Raw genomic sequence first — 21,902 nt, 5'->3', positions numbered from 1 at the left:
TGCTGGAAAAGATTCTGAGCTGGATGGGATAGAGTCCTGGGGTCAGTTAGGATGTCCCCCCAAATGTGGGATGAGGAAGGGGGCTCCTGGGACGGCAGATTGCTGTCCCTGCACCTGATGGCCTCGAGGACCCTTTGCAGGCTCACGTTCAGTCACTTTATTCATTTCATCGGCTCGTAGAATATTTAACTGTCAAGGTCCCCCACCCACCCCACTTCCTTCCACCGGCCCATCAGAGCAAAGCTGATGACTGTCTTCAGACGGTATGAGCGGGCTGATCTGCCTTCGAGGTGTCTCGCTGAGCAGCCCGGGGGCTTCCCTTCTGTTCCACGCTGTCAGAATTCTCGACAGTGCCTTTGTCACCAGCCTCGCTTGGCTGCACGACAAAAATCCAGGGTGTCTGGCATCCTTCAGAAGGAACCCCTGCAGGTACTTGCCTGGACCCCCAGTAATCTGGTGGTCAGGGCTACGGGAACTGTTTCCTTTGGGGGCAGCCTCTGGAGAGGCGGGGGTGATCTGTGTCGACATGAGTGACCGTTCCCAAGGCCTATCTTAGGGGACAGAACCCCCTCTCTGCCTTCTCATTGGTTCTGACAGGAGCTGGGAGCCCTGTCACCATCTGGGTGCTGATTTGCACCCCAGTTCTCGGCACTGCTGACGTCCAGACACTCGTCTCGCAGTGGAGGGCGGGCGGGAGAGGGGAGAAAGGACGAGCTGGGGCCGAGACCACCCCACAGCTCCCTGTAGCCACTGTGGAGCCTCAGTGTGTGGTTTTCTAATCTGTGCAAGGGCCTCAGTGCTCTCCATCTCCAAGGGTGTGTTAAGTTGAAAAGCGTACATGTTTTTCAAGTGCCCACACGTGCATTGGCATCCCTGTGGACGGGCTCGTCGGTGGGTGAGTGACTGTTCATGTCACAGTCACAGGGGTCCGTTAGCTGGCCGAGCCCCGTGTGATCCGGCTTTGTCCTCAGGCCAACTTTTGCTTCCTCACACCTGGAGTGGTGGTGGTAAAGCAGCAAGTGACACACTCCCAAAGCAGCAGCTTCCTCTCCCTCCCTTGCTCATCAGCTACCTGCGGGGGTCTCATCAAGGTGGACACTGGCTCACCCCATCCCTGGAATCGTCCCCCACAGAGGGAGGTCTGATGCATCTACCCACTGTCCCATTGCAGCTCAGCCCCACGGGGGAGGTTTCCAGGGCTCTGGGGAGACTGGCTGCCACGACCTTCCTTGAATACGACACATTCTCTCCAGTAGGATTGTGGCGATCTGTCTCCCCCACCCCAGCCTCTAGAATGACAGCTAATATTCAAAAGCTAGGTTTGGGACGGGGCCAGAAACCCACTCGTGAGAGCCGCTGGGTATCGTTTCTGCTCTCTCCTCCCTCCCCTCCCCACTCCAGGACTCTGTGCGGTGGGGAGGGGAAGTGGTCCACCTCATGCTGACGCCTTTCAGAAGAGAACTTTGCCAGGCCTCCTTTGAGCCAGGCTATGAGATGTGTCCTCACACAGAGAGGCACTCGGGGCTGGCGTGGGCCTCCCGGGAGAGCTGGCCTCTGAGCACAGCCTGCCCCAAGGACGGACCCCACGGCAGGCTGAAGAGCTGGCTGCCCTGGGCCCAGGGTGACTCCTGTCCCCAATCCCCAGGCCAGAGTGACCCCTGGGGGCCGGGGGCCTGTGGGAAGTGAGGGAGAAGTCGGGTTGGCTCACTTGCTGTTGGCTCTTTCAGTGAAATATTTGCTGAGCACCTACTTTGTATCAGGAGTGGGGATCAGAAGAGAGGAAGCAGTTGGGTTTTGTCTGGGGAAGAGACAGGCTTATCCACAGGCACTTATAAAATAATTGGAGATGCAGTGAGAGGGATGCCCTTGGTACAAGAGCTCCAGATGGAGAGTCCCGGATGGCAGACTGGGCGGGGGATCCCAGAGGGCCTCTTGGAGGAGGTGTCCCTTGACTGGAGGCTTGCAGATCAGAGGGTATAACTTGCTGGCAAGATCATGAGCCAAAAACAAAGGTTTATCGAATTGTTAAGTTAAGCGGTAACTTCCTTGCTCCTTCGGGAAGGCGCATCGCAAACTCCTCGTCCTGCTCTGTTCTGCTTCCTTGCTGACGGGTGGGGAAATGTCCACGTGCCTGTGAGCTCTGCACTTTGACCTTCACACTTCGACTGCTGGGACTGGGGAGACCTTGGGCTGAGCCGAGAGCACTCGGGGCTTCAGGTCCCAGCCATGGGCCCGGGGGGAGGGCCTTTGGTCCCCAGAGCTGGGCATGCCTGTCCATCAGCTATGCAGAGATTCCCGTGAAGGCAGTATCTCGCCCCCGGGCCCCAGCATGTGCCCCTGCTTTTACTAAAGGGCTGGGGTAGGTGGACTTTGTCATGGTGGGACCTTCCAGAAGAGCGGCAGGCAGAGCACAAGGCACTCCCAGGCTGCCTGGGTTAAACTACCAGAAACCACAGGAAGCAGGTGCCCTGTCCTTGGACCAGGACACTGAGGCCGAGAGGGAGGGCCTCTCGGTGGCCCCAACGGCCTCTACCCTCCGGGGGGCCCCCTCGTGGACGTGGCTTCAGCCTCCCACCCCTCTCCCCCGCTTCCCTCCCGTGCAGTGAGCATGACGTGGGGGAGGACATCTACGACTGCGTCCCGTGCGAGGATGAAGGGGACGACATTTATGAGGACATCATCAAGGTGGAGGTGCAGCAGCCCATGGTGAGCCCCCGCGGCCCGGCCAGCCCCGCCCCTGCGGCCCGGCCCGCCCCTGCGGCCCGCCCCGCCCCTCCTTTAAAGCCTCTGCGCAGACCCCACCGTCTGAGCCACCGGCGGGGGCGGCGCTGCACCCGGTCCCTCCTGGCCACCGTGGGGTTCATCCCCTGCGCCAGTCGGCCGGTCCCTTCTTTCCTGTGAAGTGTTCTAGGGAGACCGGGATGTGACACGGCTGCCACCCCACCTCCCGGACGTGTTGCCCTGGACGTCTCCTCCGGAGGGCGTGCAGGACCCCGAGTCCTTCCTGCCCAGGGAGCCTTGGATAGTGACGCGGTGCTGGTCTCGGGCAGCCTGCCTCCCTCTGCCCTTAGTCAGTCGTGCGTCTCTCCTGCGCGAGGATGTTTATTTCCGACGGGCGTCGGCTGCAGCTCCGTGTGCTGCCCACAGCTGCTGTACCGGGGAGGGAGGGTTCCTGCCAGGCCGGGACGGGAGATGGGGACCTGGTGGCGTGGACCACAGCCCTTTCGCACCCCCAGACTCCTGGGGGCGGTCGCGATGCCAGTTGCCCACTATGGAGGCTTTTGATGCCACTTGCCTTCACCAAAGAAATGGGGGAAATTTCTCCGAAAGCAGGTTTCAGTCTTTTCCCTCAGTGTGGGAGCCACCAGCTGGTGGTGGAGAAACAAAAGGGTAGGACACAGCTCCCCACAAGTCCTCTCAAAGAGGCCCTTCCCGCTCTCTGCCGGGAGACATGCCGAGATGCCGGGCAGTGGCTCACAGCCCCAGATGCTGCTTCTAAGAACGGGTTTCTCATTTTGCCCCTCAAGGGTCTGAAGGTGGGTTTCGGTCCCCACAGTTACCAGGAATCTCACTCTGGAGAGTCAGCTGTGGGTCTGTGAGCCCAGGTCCACCCCCGCCCCAGGCAGCCTTACAGTAGGCAGCTCTGCCCCTGACCTTCCAGGGAAGTGGGCTCAGGGGGCTGGAGGGCTCTGCTTAGCTGCCCCGGCCTGAGAGGCTGGCTGGCCTCCCGCATCGCCAGCAGGCTGAGTGAGATGGGCGCCGCCTGACTCCCCAAGCCCTTTGGAAGCTGGGTGTCCTTGGGTCAGGCGAGGGCATGTGGGTGTAGTGGCCTGTGTGTTTGTCTGGGGGGACCCCCTGCCCCCTGGCTGTACAAGCTCCCACCAGACCCCGTCTGCACCTGGCTTGCAGAAGCCCTCGAGTGGGCTCTCCCCAGAGGCCGCTGCTGTCCCTGGTGCTGAAGGCACATGACAGGACCCGGGGCGTCTGCAGGACCTGCGGGGCTGGGGGAGATGCCCGCCTGTGTCCTGGGGACAAACCAGCGTCCCACCTGCCCAGCGACACGTAGCGGCCCAAGTCTCGGCGCTGGGCTCATGAGCTGTCCTGTCCATCCAGGCAGGGCGGGCATCCTGCCACCCGCCAGGTCCTCTGAGATAAAACAGCTGGTTTTATTTCCTCCCCTGTCATGTCTGGAGCTATCTGAACGGTCTAAGTGGAAAGTATTGGGAATAGTGGTGTTTTAAAGGAAGATACAGCCAGGAGATGGCAGGTGCCACTCTCAGAGCCCGGCCGTGGGGAAGCTGCCCTGTGCTCGGTCCTGGTGCTGTCCCCGCCGCCCAGCCAGGCTGACATGTGGGCGGGCGGAGGGTGTGCTGTGACCTCTGGGGCTGTTGGCTAATGTGGGTGAGCTCCCTGACTTCCCCGAGCTTCGCTTGAATAAGCATAAGCACTGCTAACTGGTTCTTTGCCCTATTTATTTCTCCATGCTTTCAGATTAGATACATGCAGGTAAGTGGTGGGTGGAGGGGAGGCCCGGGGTCAGTTCCACCAGCACCGTCTTCCTCTGCCTTCCGGGAGGAACTTGGGACCCTGTCCCCAGGGAGACGCTTTTGGGCACCACATTCTTACACGCAGTTTTAGGGGAATTGTGGGCCCTCAACACTGAATTCCCAGGCTGAGCGGGGCTTCGGGCTTTGGGAAGGAGCCTTGGGGGCCTGGGAGATGTGCCCGCCTGACAGGTTACTTTGGAGAACTGTGGCCCCGGCCAACCCACGTGGGGCCCTGGGGCATTTCTTGGAGGAGGAGGAGGAGGAGGATGACGTCAGGGCAGGTAGGAGTCCAAATGGCACATCCCACGTCCCAGCGCTGTTTCCCCGGAGCCTTGCTTGCTCGGTCAGCCTGAAGGACTTAAGGAGAGTGTCTGGACCGTCCACAGAACCTCCGGCAGGCAGCCCACCTGCTGCCTCTTCCCCGGCCCCTGTGGCCACAGTCTCTTGGTCAGTCCCGCCCCAGAGGTGGGGCAGGCCCTGCCTCAGAGGCGTGTCCTCCGTGACCCCTGCCGACTGGCTGTTAGCTCAGAACCTGCTCAGAGGCAGTGGACATTTGGAAAGTCCAGCCCTGTGGGGAATTGTCTTCTTTCTCCGAGGCACTAACAGGCTGAAGCTGGGAGGGTGGACCAGTTGGTGGACACGGGTCCTCAGGGAGCTAGCTGGTCAGACCCTGTCTCTGTGCACATGGTCGGCGCTTTAAGCATGTGACGCCTGCCGTGTGTGCTGGAGGGGGTGACCAGTCCGGTGGAGACAGATTGAGCAGCCTCTGTCCCATCTCTGCGCTGTCGTCAGTTCTCAGGGTCACACCACGTCCCCTCCCCTGTGCCTCAGCCTGCCCGTCTGCAGAAAGGAGGGGAAGGGCCTTTTGTCTCCCACGCCGCCCCCTTCACGCTCAGTGACCCCGCGGCCGAGCCCGGGCGGGTGGCAGGTGGAGGGCACGGCGGGGTCCTGGCTGACCTCCTGTGCCCCCTCTAGAAAATGGGCATGACGGAGGACGACAAGAGAAACTGCTGCCTGCTGGAGATCCAGGAGACGGAAGCCAAGTACTACCGGACCCTGGAGGACATCGAGAAGGTGGGCGTGGCCGCCGGGTCCACCCAGGACCCCTGCCTCCTGGGAGACGCTGTCACCGGGCAGGGACTCAGGGCAGCGGTGACGGAGACGGGGCTCAGGGGCCCTCTCGGTTTTGCACCCTCCACCGAAAAGGAGGTCGCCCTCACCTCTCCTCTACCCTCTGCCCTCTGACCCCACACAAGCTGTGGGCTCCACTCAGGCCAGTTTCCTCGTCAGCTGCCACCCTTGGCCCTGGTCCCACCTCCCACCCTTTGGCCTCAGCTCGGACCCTGGACTGCTCCTGAGCTTGTTCCGGAGGCTCCTTCCAGCCTAAACTGGGCATCATCATGGCTTCTGCTCCTGAATGCGCTGAGCTAGGCTCTTCATGTTTGCATCCTCGCCCAGAGCTAGACGCCTTCTGTATACACTCTCACCCAGGCCAGGCGCTGAGGGAGCTCTCGATGTAGACCTGCTCCCTGGGGTGCTAACAGCAGTGCCACCCACTGTGGGCATCCTGCACCTGGGACGCAGTTGGGCCCAGTGACGTGAGTCTCTGGAGCCCCTGGCGCGGGCTGTGTGCTCCCCTGAATGGCTGGTCAATGCTATCTCCCCGCCGGCCTGCCCAGCTCCTAGAGCACCACGGATGGGCCTTCTCCTGCCATGCGCCCTGGCCTCCTGTGGTCGCTGGCTCGGTGCCATTTCCCTGTCACTTGGGCATCCTCATTGCCAGCTGCCAGTGCTCGCTGGCGTGAAAGGACCAACATGGTTTTTGAGATAGTGGCTAGATCCTGGCTAGTCTTTCATTGCAGAGTAGGGCCAAGTGTAGCCATAATGGGGTTGCCTAAGTAGGTCCACACTGTTTAGGGCACGGTGGAGCCTCCAGCCAGGAGTCGTGAGATGCCCCTTGGCCCCAGGTCTGGCCCAGGCTTCTGACCTTTCCCCTCCTCCCGCCCCACTCAACCCTTATGTGTCCACCCTTCAGCTCCTCCCCTGCACCGACCACTAGCTTTTCTGCAGACACACGGTCCCAGCTGCCCACCCCGCCCCCAGCAGTCCCACTCCTTTGAGTCCCAGCTTCCAGGTCAGCTGCTTCCAGGGCCCTGCAGGCTTCACGTAGCCCGAGTTTCGTCGCAGAAAACCGGCAGGCCGCTGTGGCCCGTCTCCACCCCTGGAATGTGGGCTTTGAGGGCGGGCGCTGCCCGTGTACGGGCGCAGTGCACGTCGGGGGTTGAGCTGGGGGCGTACCCAGCCGGGGTGTGCGTGTGCTGAGTGCTCTTGGGGGTGACTGTGTTTGTAATCCTCCCCTAACCGCGTTGTCAGGTGAGGAAACCAAGTCACACGGTGGCCCGTGCCAGCACGGCACAGGGAGAAGTGCTTGGGCGCATCCAGCAGCCACTAGTGCTTGTTCGTTTGGACAGGTCTCTCTTGCTGCACACAGCGGCCAAGGAGAGGGCCAGGGGACCAGGACCCTGTGGGACAAGGGGCAGGGAGAGGGGAGGGTGGCTGGTCGTTCACTGTGGGGGCCTCCAGGAGGCCAGGGGCAGAGGCACCCCTGCCGCTGTGGTGCTTGCGGGGTGGAGCGGGCCTCTTGATGACAGATTTGGGGGTACACTCATGGGCGTAGGCTCAGGAATGGGTGTCGGGTGGGAATCACAGCGCTTTCTCGGTCCTCAGGCTCTCCCTTGGGTGATGTCTCTCACCTCCCGGGAGGACCCCACTTTCTCAAATATCTCAAAAAGCAGAGCCCACCCTGGCTGGCCTTAGGGTGGAAGTCCAGCGCCACATGCAAGGGGCCCTCTGTGGAGCTTTGCCCACCGGGCAGGGCGGGTGCTCGCGCTGGTCCTCAGGCCTGACCCCCAGCCGGTCCCACACTTCCCGTGCAGGTCTCCCCTTCTCCAGTAAGCATGGAGCACCTGCGTGTGCTGGGCTGAGTGGCCACCCCGCAGGACCCTTGATGGGGGAACGGGGATGATGCCTACAGTCACCTGTTTTCTCTGAGGCCGTTAGAGCCCCTCCGACCGGCGACTGTGGCCTCAAAGGTGACTGGCATCCTTCAAGCGGTGATGGCAGGGATGGGCTTCTCTCTTCCAGAACTACATGACCCCTCTGAGGCTGGTGCTGAGCCCGGCAGACATGGCGGCCATCTTCATCAACCTGGAGGTAAGGGTCCCACCCCTGGCTCACCGTGTGTGGGCTGGAGGTCCTAACCTGCTCGGACGTCAGACGAGCTCCCACTTGACCATCCCCAGGGCTTGCATGGTTGATCCTGGATAAAGGGTGTTTTCGTGGCTGACAGATTGGGGGGCGGTGAGCAGCCCCCCTTTTCTCGGGGACTTTGGTTTTAGGAGACGGAGGACACAGTTTCTGGGAGCTTCCCTGCCCAATACTGTGCTGGCGGGTGTGCCTGGGACGCACATGCCCTGGAGGAAGCATTAGGTTTTGTCATCAGTGGAGGGAAGTGTGTCCCCTCCCCATCTCTGAGCAGACAGAGCGCTCTCGCTGCTCTGCGGTGTGTGAACAAGGACACCGGAGGGCCATCCCGCGTGGGGAGGCTCACCTCGATGTGGTCAGCAGAGCCGGGGCCAGAAGCTGCGTGTGGGTGGGCTTCATCGGGGAGCGCTGGCCCTGCTCTTCCTCGGGATGCCAACGGCTTGAGGGGTGGGCGCTGGTCACCTCCTGGGTGAGGCTGACACAGACCCCGGAGCTTCGCGGCCCCTGCGCCCCCCGACCCAGAGTTCATCCTGCTGTGAGCAGTGGCCCACGTGGCCACGGAAGGACTGGGAACCTGGACAGGGGATGGTGCTGCCTGCTAGCCACCCCTCTGCTCTGAAGTGTGGACACACTTCCCCAGGGCCAAGGCCCCCCCTTCCACAGTGGAGAGACTTCACCCCTCAGGGCCCCTGAGCCCCTGCACTCCCTCACACAGCGGGCGGGTCCCGAGGATGCTGGCTGGCGTCGGGCACTGTGCGTCTGGACAGCCTGGTGCAGACTCTGGACGGCGGTAGCACCTTCTAGTGAACGGCAGCCGGTGTGTACGTGAGGAAGTACACCCAGCGCCCGGCCGCTCACGTGGACGTCCTTCCATCGAAACGGCAGCCCGGAAGGAGCGTGATCGCAGAGCCTGTGTGACCCCCAGCCTGCTGAGCCTGCTTACGCGCGGTTGCTTTTTGTCCCAGGACCTAATTAAGGTGCATCACAGCTTCCTGAGGGCCATCGACGTGTCCATGATGGCGGGGGGCAGCACGCTGGCCAAGGTCTTCCTGGACTTCAAGGAAAGGTGAGTGGCCGCGGCCTCTCCGGTTCCATCGTGGGGGCGGGGCAGAGCTGGTGGGTGAGTTTACCCAGGTTACCGCTGCTTGGTGCCCGAGGTGGGGGTCGGTGCTCCCACACTCGCCCTGTCCTCACTTGTAAACTGAGAAAACTGCCTGCCCTCCCTGCCGTCACAGCCTGCATGGGAGGGGCCTCTTGGGGGCTCCAGCCGCCCCCTCTGCCTCTATTCTTGGGGGTCCTGGTGGCTGTAGGACAGTCGTGCAATCACGATGCCCCTGCCGTGCTGCAGACCCCACGGGAATCGGGCACCGGGAGAGTCTGCCCCTGAGTTCTGTGCCTGGGGGAGGTGACCTGTAGCACCTGCTGCTACAACTGCACTCACCCCGCCTGTGCCAGCCTGAGTGAGGGGCTTCAGGGGCTGCAGGGAGCCAAGGCTGAGAGCCCAGGCTCTGGGTCCCCAGGGCTGAGGCCGTGCCGCTGCTTCTACACGACACCGCAGCCCTACTTCTTTATCTGTCGGTCAGGGGCCACGATGGCGTCTGTGCCACTTGGTGCCCTGAGGGTAAGCAGAGCCCAGGCCTGCGCTGCCGACACGCTGGTCCACACCCAGCAAAGGCTGCGGTGACCGGGCAGGTGTAGGGGCCGGACCTGGGCAGCCGGGCGGGGGTGCGGACGGCAGCCCTGGACACAGATGCCTGGCCGTTTTGGCATAAACTGGCTTCAGCCCTGAATGTGGGGAGACGTGGTTCTGGGACCAAGAAGCGCAGAGCCCTGGATCTTCCAGCGGTGCCCTGGTCCTGTGCGAGTCTCCGCAGCTTCGGGGCAAGTGTCCATGGAGCCCGAGGGGCTGTAGATGCTCTCGTCAGAATCCGAGGCGGCCCGTCTTCTCCAGGCGCCTCCCAGGTGGTTAGGCTGAGTCTAGATGCAGAGAGGGCGCCGGCCTCCACCCCGCCAGAAAGTCACCTGTGATGATCATGCCCGTTAGTGGGGTCCCTGGTCCAGAATCAAGACTGTCAATGGGAGAGAGTGACAGCTCTTTAGGAATCAACGCTGGGACCGTTTTTTTTAAAAAAAATTATACGTTATGTGGCCCCTGTGAATCTATTTGATTGTTTGCTTTAAGCGCCTCTGTTTGTCACCCCAGTTGATGGAGGGGGTACGGAGGCAGCCTTCTGTTCTCTAGAATGTGCTGCTGGAGCCTGGCAGGGGGATTGGGATTCTGGAAGCTTCCAACTAGGTGAGAGGGGGCAGGTGTCAGGATGGCACTGCCGTCCCAGCGGAGACCCCGGGCCCTGCTTCTTTCCCTTGCGCCGTGGCAGCTGGCGCTTCAAGACGGGATGCTGACGAGGACGAAGCCAGATGACGTGAAGGGCTCGCAGGATGCCAGCATTGCAGGGTCCTGGGAGATGGTGGTTTTTAGCCACTGAAATCTCAAGGGATGCATCAGCAGATGGTGCCTGGCTTTCTGTCCCTCGTAGAATCTTTGGAGAAGGAGCCTGAAGGTTCTGTCTTCCTGGTGCCTCTGCCTGGCTGCTTGTTGAAGCCGCCTGGGAGCTTGTTAAAAATACCAATTCCTGGGCCTCCCTGGTGGCGCAGTGGTTGAGAGTCCGCCTGCCGATGCAGGGGACACGGGTTCGTGCCCCGGTCCGGGAAGATCCCACATGCCGCGGAGCGGCTGGGCCCGTGAGCCATGGCCGCTAAGCCTGTGCGTCCAGAGCCTGTGCTCCGCAACGGGAGAGGCCACAACAGTGAGAGGCCCGCGTACAGCAAAAAAAAAAATGATTCCTGGGGCTTCCCTGGTGGCGCAGTGGTTAAGAATCTGCCTGCCAATGCAGGGGGCACGGGTTCAAGCCCTGGTCTGGGAACTAGATCCCACATGCCGCAGAGCAACTAAGCCCGTGAGCCACAACTACTGAGCCTGCGCTCTGGAGCCTGTGTGCCACAACTACTGAGCCCACGTGCCACAACTACTGAAGCCCGCGTGCCTAGAGCCCGTGCTCCGCAACAAGGGAAGCCACTGCAATGAGAAGCCTGTGCACTGCACGAAGAGTAGCCCCCGCTCGCCGCAGCTAGAGAAAGCCCGTGCGCAGCAATGAAGACCCAACACAGCCAAAAAATATATATATATACCAATTCCTGGGGTCTGATGAGGGGTCCTGGGAGCTGTAGAAGGCACCACAGGGGCCAGTGGGGACCCTGGGTCCGTGTCCCCCTCATCTGCAGGAGGGTCCCCTGCATCGCCCATCAGGTAACTCTCAGCTCCACTCACAGCCCTCTCTGCACAGGCAGCTGCATTCCCAGGCGCCTTCACCTGGGGCCACCTGAACGTGCCTCCCCCAGGCGCCCTGTAGCTCCAGGCAAGGAGCTGTGGCCTCCTGAACGGGCAAGGATCCTCAAGCCTGCTTTCTGAGGGGCCATGAGTCGGGGGGCTCCCGGGAGCCATGAGGGAGCAGGCAGTGCCCATGTACAGGTGGCAGACGCAGCCAGAGGAGAGCAGACAAGCTTTCTCCAGGCACCAGCAAGTGTGGGCATGCTGGCCGGCCCGGGCAAAGGGACGGGGATCAGGTCTGGGGGTCAGGCCGGCTCCCTAACCCGCCCTCTGCCCCCAACAGGGTTTTCCTCTCACCTGGCTGCAAGCCACTATGCTAGGTGAGCCCATGGCGCCCTGCTGGTGGACTTGAGCTGACTGTCAGACCTCACCCTCACCCAGGTGACGGGCACAGCAGACACTTCCCAGCACCTCGTTAGTGCTGCACCTTGGCTGGGGGTCGGATGGGCACTGAGGCCCAGTAACCCAGCTCAAGGCCACGTGGCCGAGGTACAGGTGGATGACCTGCCCTCTCCTGGGGCCCTGCACGTCCCCAGCGCAAGGGCTCTGCTGCCTGGCCTGTCCCCGTGGTCCAGTTTGCCTGTGAACAAGACCTCACTCCACCCTCTACACCCAGCCTCGGGCTGGCCTCCCCCCAGGGCTCCTTTCCTTTGGGAATGACGGACGTTTCCGCCTCGGAGAACTGCAGTGAGCAGAATGCGTCCTGGCACCGAGAGCTCTGCAGACGGTCACCCGCCCAGCGAGGCATCGGGGGTCCAGGCACTTTTCTTGGGGTCCCTTTTGGGGAGGGGCTGGCTGCATTTCACCAGACCTCATTTGCCAAATCACTGTCCATCCCAGCGTCCGCCTTTTCTGGCACGTCCCTTCTTATTTCTGAGTCAGCCCCTAAGGCCTTGATGTTCGCTGGCTTACCGATTCTGCACGCATTTATGGAGTGCCTGCTGTGTGCGGCTCCAGAGCTCTGGGCCAAGAACATCATGGTGAGCGAAGCAGGCTCAGCTCTCCCTGGGAAATGAGTCCACAGACAAGAGCTTTACCGTGGGCTGTGATAGTGCCTGAGAGCCCAGGGAAGGGGGGAGGGGGATGTGGGGCAGGGACTTGTAGCACAGGCTGGGGCTGCCTGAGGACCTGGGGGAGCCACGTGGGGAGTAGAAGCCACGGGAGAGCCAGGAGCTCTGACTGTTTGGGGAACCGGCAGAGGCCGGAGCAGCGGGCCCAAGGGGGCGAAGCGGAGGTTCTCCAAGGAGCAGTTACAGGTTCTGCAGGATCTGGTGGCCAAGACAGGGATTCTTTTTTTTTTTTTTTTTTTTTGCGGTACGCGGGCCTCTCACTGCCGTGGCCTCTCCCATTGCGGAGCACAGGCTCCGGACGCGCAGGCTCAGCGGCCATGGCTCACGGGCCCAGCCGCTCCGCGGCACGTGGGATCTTCCCGGACCGGGGCACGAACCCGTGTCCCCTGCATCGGCAGGCGGACTCAACCACTGCGCCACCAGGGAAGTCCCATAATTTTTTTAATGAGGGCAGGAGAAGCCATTGAGGAATTCAAGGGGCAAGATGCCGGCAGCTCATGACTGATGAAGGATGGGGTAGTGTGCAGATGTGGTATGAGCAGTGCGGAATGGCAGAGGACAGTCACCTCCCTCTTTTTGGAGCTTATTCTCCCATTAATGCAGCCTCGATCCTCAGACAAGGCAGAGGCTCCTGTTAACCTTGCCATGTGGGCTTAAAGGAGACGTCTCCCACACGGAGGGAGCTGGCTCTCGGGCAGGGTTTGCATTGAAGTCACACTGCCTGTATTTATCACTGGGGCTGACCAAGGTGGGCCTGGAGCCTGACTTCTCGTGGGTCCGTGGTTCGGGCTGGATGGGGCCTAGGGAGCTGGTGGCCCGGTGGTAAGGCAGGAGGACCAGCTCTTAGGAGGGACTGTCTGTGGGGCTTTGCACATGTGCTGTGTGCCCACAGACAGGTGCGGTCCCCACACCTCGAAATGTCAGCTCAGGGGCCAGCCCCCCAGGGCAAGCACAGAGCCGGACCGGGCCTTGGTGCCTGCTGCCTGCGGGCTGCAGCATGAGCCGCCTGGGGAGGCGGGGGCTCCTGTCTGGCTTTGGCCCTTTCCAGGGGCGGGATGGGGGGCTGAGAGCAGCACCCCCAAACCCCGTCCTGACCTGAAACAGAACCACAGAAGAGGGCCTCCTTGGGTTCTGGGAAGGCTGGGTGCCCCTCCCTCCGCACGGCTGGCAGCCCTCCTCCTGGGCAGGGCAGGCAGGGAAAGCAGCCTCACAGAAAGAACAAAACCGTGAAATGTGCTCACACGTGAGGAGCTGTCACGGGGAGAGAGCTGCTTGCTGCGCTTACAGCCTGACGTGAAGACGGCTCGGGCTCACACCCTGTGTGTGTGTGTGTGTGTGTGTGTTTGTGTGCGCGCCCGCCGTCCAGGCTCCTGATCTACGGGGAGTACTGCAGCCGCATGGAGCACGCCCAGAGCACGCTGAGCCAGCTTCTCGCCAGCAGGGAGGACTTCAGACAGAAAGTCGAGGTACTTGGGGCTTCCCGGCCTGGCCTGGCCCTTGCCATTTCCGAGCTTCCAGCTCCCTGGCCTCTTACCCGTTTCATGGGAAGCTGGGGACCGGGCAGTGACGGCACGTTTTTTGTAGGTGTTTCGGGAGATGATTGTTTTCCTTTGCATTTTGTTGGGGTTGAGAGTGGGCAGGGGGAGGTCACCATCCCAGGCCAGGGCCCAGCCTGGGTGCAGCTGTGGCAGAACCCCCGGACTAGATCCGGCTGAGTAGGGGGCTGTGACTGAGCCCTGGCCCTGGCCTATCGGGACCCCACGGGGGCCCCAGGTGACGGACGTCTGCTGGGAGCCTCCCATCCCTGCCGTGTCGTCCCCCCAGAGGCTGGGCTTCCCATGTTGTATCTGGCCGGTCAGATGGTTCCCAGGGTGAACCCTGGTGCCACGTCCCTTTGCTCCTGCAGTGCTGGGGGTGACTCGCCCCTCGGAGAGGCCCGATGCCCTCGTGTGTCCAGGCAACCAGGGGGGAGCGCCTGGTTCCTGAGGGCGGTGCCCCCCTTAGTGTGAGCTGGCCTCCCCCAGTGTCCCTGGTAGACCCCAGGCCAGGCGTCACTCAGAATCGCCCCCATGTGGCCACTGCTGACCCCTGAGGCTATGAGGGGCAGCAGGTCCCCTGCCCGCCTGCTGTGAAGCCCACCCTCTGCACACGCCTGGTTTGGGGAGGGTCTCTGGGAGCCGGACCAGGGGAAGACCGGACACCTGGGCCCCAGTTCAGGGCTTGGGTCTGCCCCGTCCCCAGGCTGGGGGATGGGAGTGTTGGGGTCCGCTGTCCCCGGGCAAGGATGCTCTAAATCCACCTGCTGCTCCCCCGACACCCAGGAATGCACCCTGAAGGTCCAAGACGGGAAATTTAAGCTGCAGGACCTGCTGGTGGTCCCCATGCAGAGGGTGCTCAAATACCACCTGCTCCTCAAGGTGAGACTGGCTGGAGTGGGTCAGGGCCCAGCAGCCCCCGGGGCATGGGGTGGAGCCCACAGACAGGCCAGGGTGACAAATGAACAAGCACATAGAGTAAGGCAGCCCGCACTTAGCGCCTAAAGACTGCAAAATAAGTATCAGGCGCTACGCAGTATTTGTATGTATTATGAGTATTTGTCAGTTAGTATACAAGGAAAATTATTATTTAAATCAGTAAGAGAAAAGAAAAACCGAGAGAGATGGAAAAGCATCCTCAGGCCAGAAATAAGAGCTCCTGGGGCTCATCTCTTAACTCTCTGAGCTTCCTGGTAGCCACGGAAACAGGAAATCCTTCGGGACAGACAGACCTGCGCGGGACACAGTGGTTTCTGTGAGGTGCCAGGCAAGGCTCTTTAGTGAATCAGCAGGTCACCTGTTAGCTCGGCCCCTGGCTTTGTGCTGTCTTAATGTCCCCCCCCATTATCCACAAGAGTTGGAGACACCTCGCCTTGAAGCCGTGTGTCACCTGGGGGAGGGCTCGCTGTCTGTCTGCCGGAGTTGGGTGGCTGGACCAGAGCCAGGGGGTGGGGGGGACGGGCCTTGTCTGCACACCCGGGGCCTGGTGGGGAGCGGGCCCAGGCTGGGACCCCTGAGTGGTCACCCACGCCTCACCCCCCCCCACCAGGAACTTCTGAGCCATTCCACCGACCGGCCTGAGAGGCTGCAGCTCAAAGAAGCGCTGGAGGCCATGCAGGTGGGTGACCCGAGGCAGGGGAGAGGCCGGGCCAGCCTGGGGCTTCATGGAGCAAGCCCGCCCTCTTTGACTGGACCTGGGTTCGCTAACACCCTTACCTCGGCGATCGGAGACGTAGATCTTCCTGGGACGGCAAGAGTCAGAGCAGGGGCAGGGCAGTGGATGGGACCCACCAGGGGCAGAGGGGGCGGGTGGAGGGGCTTCCCTAAGGCTTCTCTTCTCTAGCCTCCCCTGGCCCACAGCGACGCCCCCCGCCCCGGGCCTCCCTTCCTCTCGCTTCCCTGACCGTCTGCCAGACTGTCACCGGAATCCAGGCACCGGACTCAGTGCTGGGCCATCTGGCCCTCCCCGGCCTGCTGCCCAGTGTGTGGCATCTGCTTCTGAAATGCCCACTCCACCCAGGCACAGCGCCTCTCCTCTCCTCCCTCTGTCCATAGAAGCCCACTTTACAGCTCAGCCCCCAGAAGGAGAGCCCAGCTCACGTCCCTCCCCCTCTTAGAACCCTTCTGTGGCTCCCCACTGCCTGCTGAGTCAGGCCCAGACCCTCACCCCGGCACGCAGGCCTCCAAAGCTGCGCTGGCTTTGCAGTCGTGTTTACCCCTAACGCCCCACCTTCCAGGCAGGCTTGGCCACGCTCAGGCCCCTGAAGGTGCTCCGTTCTTTCCCACCTGTGTGTCGACTCCGGCTGAACCTGTCCTTGTCACCTGGCAACGACCTGTGCATCCTCCATCTTTGCCAAGTGGCCTTCCCAGGGGGATCGCCCCCTCTCTGGCTTCTGTCCCCCCACTGCTCGGCCGTCTGTTTCTGGAGCTTCTCTGAGCAGCCTGTCCTCCTGGAGAGCCTTAGTCCAAGTCCTGTGCGAACTCTGTGGCCTGTGCCGTGGAGGCCCCGGTGGTTGCACGGCTCACCAGGCCCATCTTGTAATGTTCCTGCCTAGGGGTCTCAGATTCTGCCTGGCCAGTGGGCTCCCTGTGTGGACGGGCAGGAGGCACTGGAGGGGAGGCTGGAACCAGCCCTCACCCCCTACCCACCGCCTGGCTCAGGGGCTCCACCCTGGGCTCTGGGTGCCTGTCCCGCTGGGCCCTCTGGATCGCGGCGGGCAGTGCCCCCTGGTGGCCAGCAGGAGACTGCAGCCTGTGGGTAGCCGGGCTGCGCGGTGGGGTTGCCCTTGTTCCACCGAGGCTCTGTAGGGCCAAGAACTGGCTGGTCCAGGTCGACATGGTTGTTTTCCTTCTACTCTGACCTAGAAGGTGGCCGAGTGACGGGGTGGAACGAAGCTGTTCTAGGAGGAGGGATTTCCTGGCCCACCAATGGGGCGCAGCTTTTCTGCCTCGTTTGTCAAGTGGGGTGATGCTTCTCACCCCTGCGGTCATTTCGAGGGCCAGCCACCTCTGGGGACGGTGGACGGTGCTTTGGAGATGCCCAGCCCTTGGACGGTGCCGTGGGGTTCGTGGCTGAGCCCCCTCACGCCCTGCGCAGCGTGGGCCTGCTGACCCGCTCCCCGCCTCTGTTGTGTCCCAGGACCTGGCGATGTACATCAACGAAGTGAAACGGGACAAAGAGACCCTGAAGAAAATTGGCGAGTTTCAGAGTTCCATAGAGAACCTGGTAAGTGCGCTGGCTCCCCAGAGGGCGAAGACAATCACGGCCATATATGCATGTTTTAAAAAATGACTTTCAGGGCTTCCCTGGTGGCGCAGTGGTTGAGAGTCCACCTGCCGATGCAGGGGACGTGGGTTCGTGCCCCGGTCCGGGAAGATCCCACATGCCGCAGAGCGACTGGGCCCGTGAGCCATGGCCGCTGAGCCTGCGCGTCCGGAGCCTGTGCTCCGCAATGGGAGAGGCCACAACAGTGAGAGGCCCGCGTACCGCAAAAAAAAAAAAAAAAAAAAAAGACTTTCACAATCTTAGCATCGAATAAGCGGAAGGGCGACCACACGCTCCGTCCGTCCGGGTCGTGGAGGCACGTGCAGCCGTGCTGACCGCTCTCCGCCGAGAGGGTGGAGCAGCTTCTGGAGCGGAGGCTGACCTTGCACTGCCAGGCTGTGCACCAAGACCAGCCCAGGAGCCCTGTGCACAAAGGTGGCCACTGGCTGAGGGCCCGAGGAGAGGAAGGGTATTGACTGCTCTGCCCTCCCTCCCTGGCCTAGACCAGGACTCTCTTGGGTCCAAGAGGAGAGTGCGGTGCCCAGGGGAGCGTGACGCTCCTGATGCTCTGGGACCCCTGGCTCACCCACATCTCCTGCCCCCCTGAGGGACAATAGAGAAGGTTTGGTCACCCTGCCCAGGAGTTCCCCTTGAGTTCTCCCCTCCCCCTTGACCTCTAGCAGGCAGGGCTGACACCTCATGGGAACTTATCCTCATCCTGGTCCATCAGAGGCTCAGCCTCGGGGCATTGGGTGAACCACTGTGTTCTGCGGGGCGAGGGGATGGGCCATCCCAGGAAGCAGGCACTTCCCCGCCTGTGCCAGCCGGTACCAGCCTCTCGCTTATCTGCTGAATGTCTAAACAGGGTTTCTCCACCTCGGCACTGTTGATACTTGGAGCTGGACCATTCTCTGTTGTGGGCCTGTCCTGTGCATTGTGGGATGTTGAGCTGCACCCCTGGACTCTGTCCCCTAAATGCTGGTAGCATCCCCACCCTTCAGGGGCCCACGTCATGGCCACCAAATACAACTCCTGACATCACGAGATGTCCCCTAGGTACAGAATCACCCCTGGCTGAGAACCACTGGTTTACATGCATTTTCATTCTCTGGTCCCTGAACTTTTAGAGTCCGGGTGAGTGTCTGTCAAGAGCAAATCAGCACAGAAGCTTTTGCAAAGGAAGCCCCACATGCCCAGGCTGACACCTGGTGCCCATTTGTCTGGTCCTCCCCGACCAGGGTCAGAAGAGCCGAAACAGGACTGTGGTACAGGCACGTGGCGTGAAAACAATCGTGATGTGTTGTCCAGCAAAGAAAAAAGAAGTCGCTGAACAGCATTACGACCCGACGCCATTTTTCTTTCCTTTCAGAGGGCAGAGGAGGTTAAGGATGGCTGTGCCCCAGGCTGTTAGCGGTGGTGTTAGTGCCTGGTGGGGCCTGGGGCTGTTGGTTTTCCCCTCGTTGAGCGTTGGATGTTTTCTACATGCTATATGATGGATGGATGGGCACTACTTTTGTGACACGAAGACTTTTTTTTTTAAAGTTTTTACATACGACTAATTCTTGCTCATCAAATGACAAAAGCTAAACAGCAGGTGAGCAGGTGTGGAGTGTTCCTGTGGGTCAGGCACCCTGCTCTGCCCAGCCATGTGGTTTTTTCCGGACCCCATCCCAGCAGGTGGAGCTGGTGCCTTTCTTCCCACACTTTGGAGATGACACACAGAGGCCCCGAGTCACTAAGCAGGGTGCTGGTCCCACCCTGGGTGACACCCATGCTGCGCTCTTGCTTTTGCTCAGGCAGATCCTGGAAAATGCAGAAAACTCTGAAAGAAGTTGCTGAGAGCCCCCGTCGTAGCACCAGGCGGGCTGGCCTGATAGCGTTTTGCGGCATCCTCTCCTTCCTGTTCTGTCCACGTAGACCGTACAGGGAACGTGCCCAGACCGCACAGGGAACGTGCCCAGAGACGTCTCTCAGAATCAGAGCAGAGCGGAGATGCAAACCAGGCAGAAAATGAAAATGAAATCCTTGCAAACCAGAGAGGGGGTTCAACTCGAAGGCTCTTCCTGTGGTCGATGAACCACCGGCAGGACCCCTGCGCCCTGCCCGCCCTCTATCTGATAAGCGCTGTTTGTTCTCTTTTTAACTTGGTTTCTCGGGGTCGGGCGTCTGGCGTTTCCCACCAGGTCCCCGCTCTGGCTCCATAACAACGGTGGCCTGCTAACTGACCCACACCATCAATCGCCCTTTGTTGCCGCAGAGCTGGAGGGAGTCCTCAGCAGGGCCGGGTCTGTGGGGCGCGGCGTCTGCAGGCCCACTTCCTCCCTGTCCGCTTCTGTCCTCAGCACCAGCCGGGAACCAGGGGGGCTCGTCTCACATCGCTCCCGCCTTCGGTTTCTGCGGAAAACGGCCGCCCCGGACGCGTGCCCACCTGCCTTGCTCTCCACGTAGGGAACTTGCTCTGGCACCGGGGCTAACGGCCTTGCCCTTTCTTTCCCAGCAAGTGAAACTGGAGGAATTTGGGAGACCAAAGATCGATGGGGAACTGAAGGTCCGGTCCATAGTCAACCACACCAAGCAAGACAGGTGAGCGGAGTGGGCTCCGGGCTGGGTGGCACCCCCGAGTCAGACACGCCACTCCAGGGCACCCTGCTCCCCAGCGGGTCTGGAAACAGCTTCTCATGTGGACTTGGCTTTGGGTTGCTCCGTTTTAATTGCTTCCTTCCTTCCTGGTGAGAGCGACGGCCAGTGGCTGCCGCGCCCGTGGGCTGCCCTGCCTGTGGCCGGCACTGGACCGGCCGGGCTGGGGGACAGCCAGAGGCCCGGCCTGCGAGCGCACGGGCTCCTGGGAGCGGCCGTGTGAGCTGTTTGCCAAAGGACTGGGCAGGAATGCGGGCAGTGACGCGAAAGCTCCCGGGAGGCTGGCACGTCCTCCACACACACCTGCTGCGTCCATGGCCTGGGGCCGTGGCCGGGGTCACAGAAGACATGAGCCCTGCCCCACGCGGCTCCCAATCCAGTGGGGGATGGACGTGTAAATGGGCAGCGACCAGCAGAGGCCAGTGCTGTGAGGAAGGCCAGCGGGGGCAGGGGTGTGGAGGATCCAAGACCAGGCCGAGGGGTCAGAGTTAGCGGGTGGGCCAGGCAGGGGGAAGGGCTCAGGCTCGGGGAGGGAGCAGCCCCCGCACTGCCCACCCAGGCGCCCACAGCTGTCCCGTGGCCTCGGACCCCAGTGCGCTGGCCGTGCTGACGGGCCCCTGGCCGCGCTGTCGGGCCAGGTACCTGTTCCTGTTTGACAAGGTGGTCATTGTGTGCAAGAGGAGGGGCTACAGCTACGAGCTGAAGGAGATCATCGAGCTGCTTTTCCACAAGATGACTGATGACCCCATGAACAACAAGGATGTCAAGAAGGTGAGCCGCCGGCTTCCTGGTGGTGACAGAGGGGCTTCTAAGGCTGGGCCGCCCGGTGCGGGGCAGGCACTGACCCCCTCTGAGGGAGGAGTTGTGGGGTGGCCAGAGAAAGCGTGGTCAGGTGGGCTGGCCTCCACCCGCTCTGTGCTGGGCCTGGCACCCCCCCTGGCCTTTTGTCTGAGTCTTTCCTGGCGGGGGGGTTGGGGGGGTCACGATCCGGACCGCAGTTCCCCAGTGAGGACACTGAGCCGAGGGGCCAGGCCCGAGGCCGCTGGTGAGAGCCCAGCCTTAGACCTTGGCCGCCTGGCCCATGTGGCCCCCTGCAGCAAGCAGACCCTCCTGCCCCTCCCCAGCCCTCCCACTTTGGAGGAGGGCACTGGGTGGGCCTTGCTGTGGCTTGTGGGATTCTGATGTCCAGCCAGTGGGCTGTGGCTGCTGGGGGTGGGGCCATGGCTGCTGGGGGTGGGCCATGGCTCCTGGGGGTGGGGCCATGGCTGCTGAGGTGGGGCCATGACTGCTGGGGGTGGGGGCATGGCTGCTGGGGGTGGGGGCATGGCTGCTGGGGGTGGGGCCATGGATGCTGCGGGTGGGGCCGTGGATGCTGAGTTGGGGCTGCCGTGTTCTCTGGTTCAGTCCTGCTTCTGCACCCAGTGCTTGAGTACCTATCGTGTGCAGCCCTGGGCTGGGTGTGGGTGCCAGGAACCAAAGTGCTAAAAGAGGCTGGACTCCTGAGCTTACAGGTAGAATGCAGGTACCACCTGGAAGAGCTATTGGGGGTGACCTGCCTAGCCCTGATGTCCAAAACAGGCCACTGGGGCCTCAGAGGCAGTGACCTGAGGCCACCTCCCAGGCTCAGGGCTGAAGACGAAGCCCCCCAAGTTCCACCCCGGCACCTGCCCCTCTGGGAGGAAGGCCCCTGCCATGGTGGTCCCATCTTGGGGCACCTGGCAGTGGGCGGCGTCCTGGGTCGCGGCACCCCCGCGGGGCTGGGCCAGGCCTCTCGATGACCTCGTCTCCCCTTTTCCTTTCCTCTCCGTGCTTCCTAGTCTCACGGGAAAATGGTAAGCCCCTGACGCTCACGAGCTCGCTGCCTTCCTCACCTCCGGCCCGATGCCGGCACTTCCTCCCTGAGCTGGGAGTGGGGTCTGGGGAGCCGGGTGGGCCTGAGCCGGCTGGGTTCCTGGCGTCCTCCTCCTTCCTCCCCTCAGTGTCTGGATTAAGAGGAGACATGTATTTATGATAACAGATTTGCTGGCTGCCCAGGGTGTCAAGTGAAACCCCCCCTCCTGCCTGCCCCACCCACTCCCGGTCCCTGGAGGTTAAGGACCCGGGTGGTTTCAGAGCCACTGGCGTTTTGCCTGTTCTCTCCCTGCCGCCCTTTGTTCTCTCTTTCTTCTTTCCCTCCCTCCTTCCCTCTTTTCCTTT

General features: G+C 61.9%; 1 protein-coding gene across 4 annotated transcripts in view; it reads left to right on the top strand.

The window, feature by feature from the left end:
* Positions 1-21,902, top strand: part of VAV2 (vav guanine nucleotide exchange factor 2) — a 174,598-nt gene that overhangs the window by 131,423 nt on the left and 21,273 nt on the right. For all 4 annotated transcript variants that reach the window (XM_060101528.1, XM_060101529.1, XM_060101527.1 and 1 more), the window contains exons 5-14: positions 2,604-2,706; positions 5,523-5,621; positions 7,692-7,760; positions 8,777-8,877; positions 13,636-13,735; positions 14,591-14,686; positions 15,354-15,422; positions 16,944-17,030; positions 19,567-19,652; positions 20,345-20,477. In XM_060101528.1, the coding sequence (XP_059957511.1) occupies positions 2,604-2,706; positions 5,523-5,621; positions 7,692-7,760; positions 8,777-8,877; positions 13,636-13,735; positions 14,591-14,686; positions 15,354-15,422; positions 16,944-17,030; positions 19,567-19,652; positions 20,345-20,477 (943 nt within the window). The remainder of the gene's footprint in view (positions 1-2,603; positions 2,707-5,522; positions 5,622-7,691; positions 7,761-8,776; positions 8,878-13,635; positions 13,736-14,590; positions 14,687-15,353; positions 15,423-16,943; positions 17,031-19,566; positions 19,653-20,344; positions 20,478-21,902) is intronic.

The sequence above is a fragment of the Mesoplodon densirostris genome, chromosome 6, assembly GCF_025265405.1.
Source record: "Mesoplodon densirostris isolate mMesDen1 chromosome 6, mMesDen1 primary haplotype, whole genome shotgun sequence".
NCBI lineage: Eukaryota > Metazoa > Chordata > Mammalia > Artiodactyla > Ziphiidae > Mesoplodon > Mesoplodon densirostris.
Note: the sequence above shows the minus strand (reverse complement) of the source record. Positions and strands in the feature narration are given on the sequence as shown.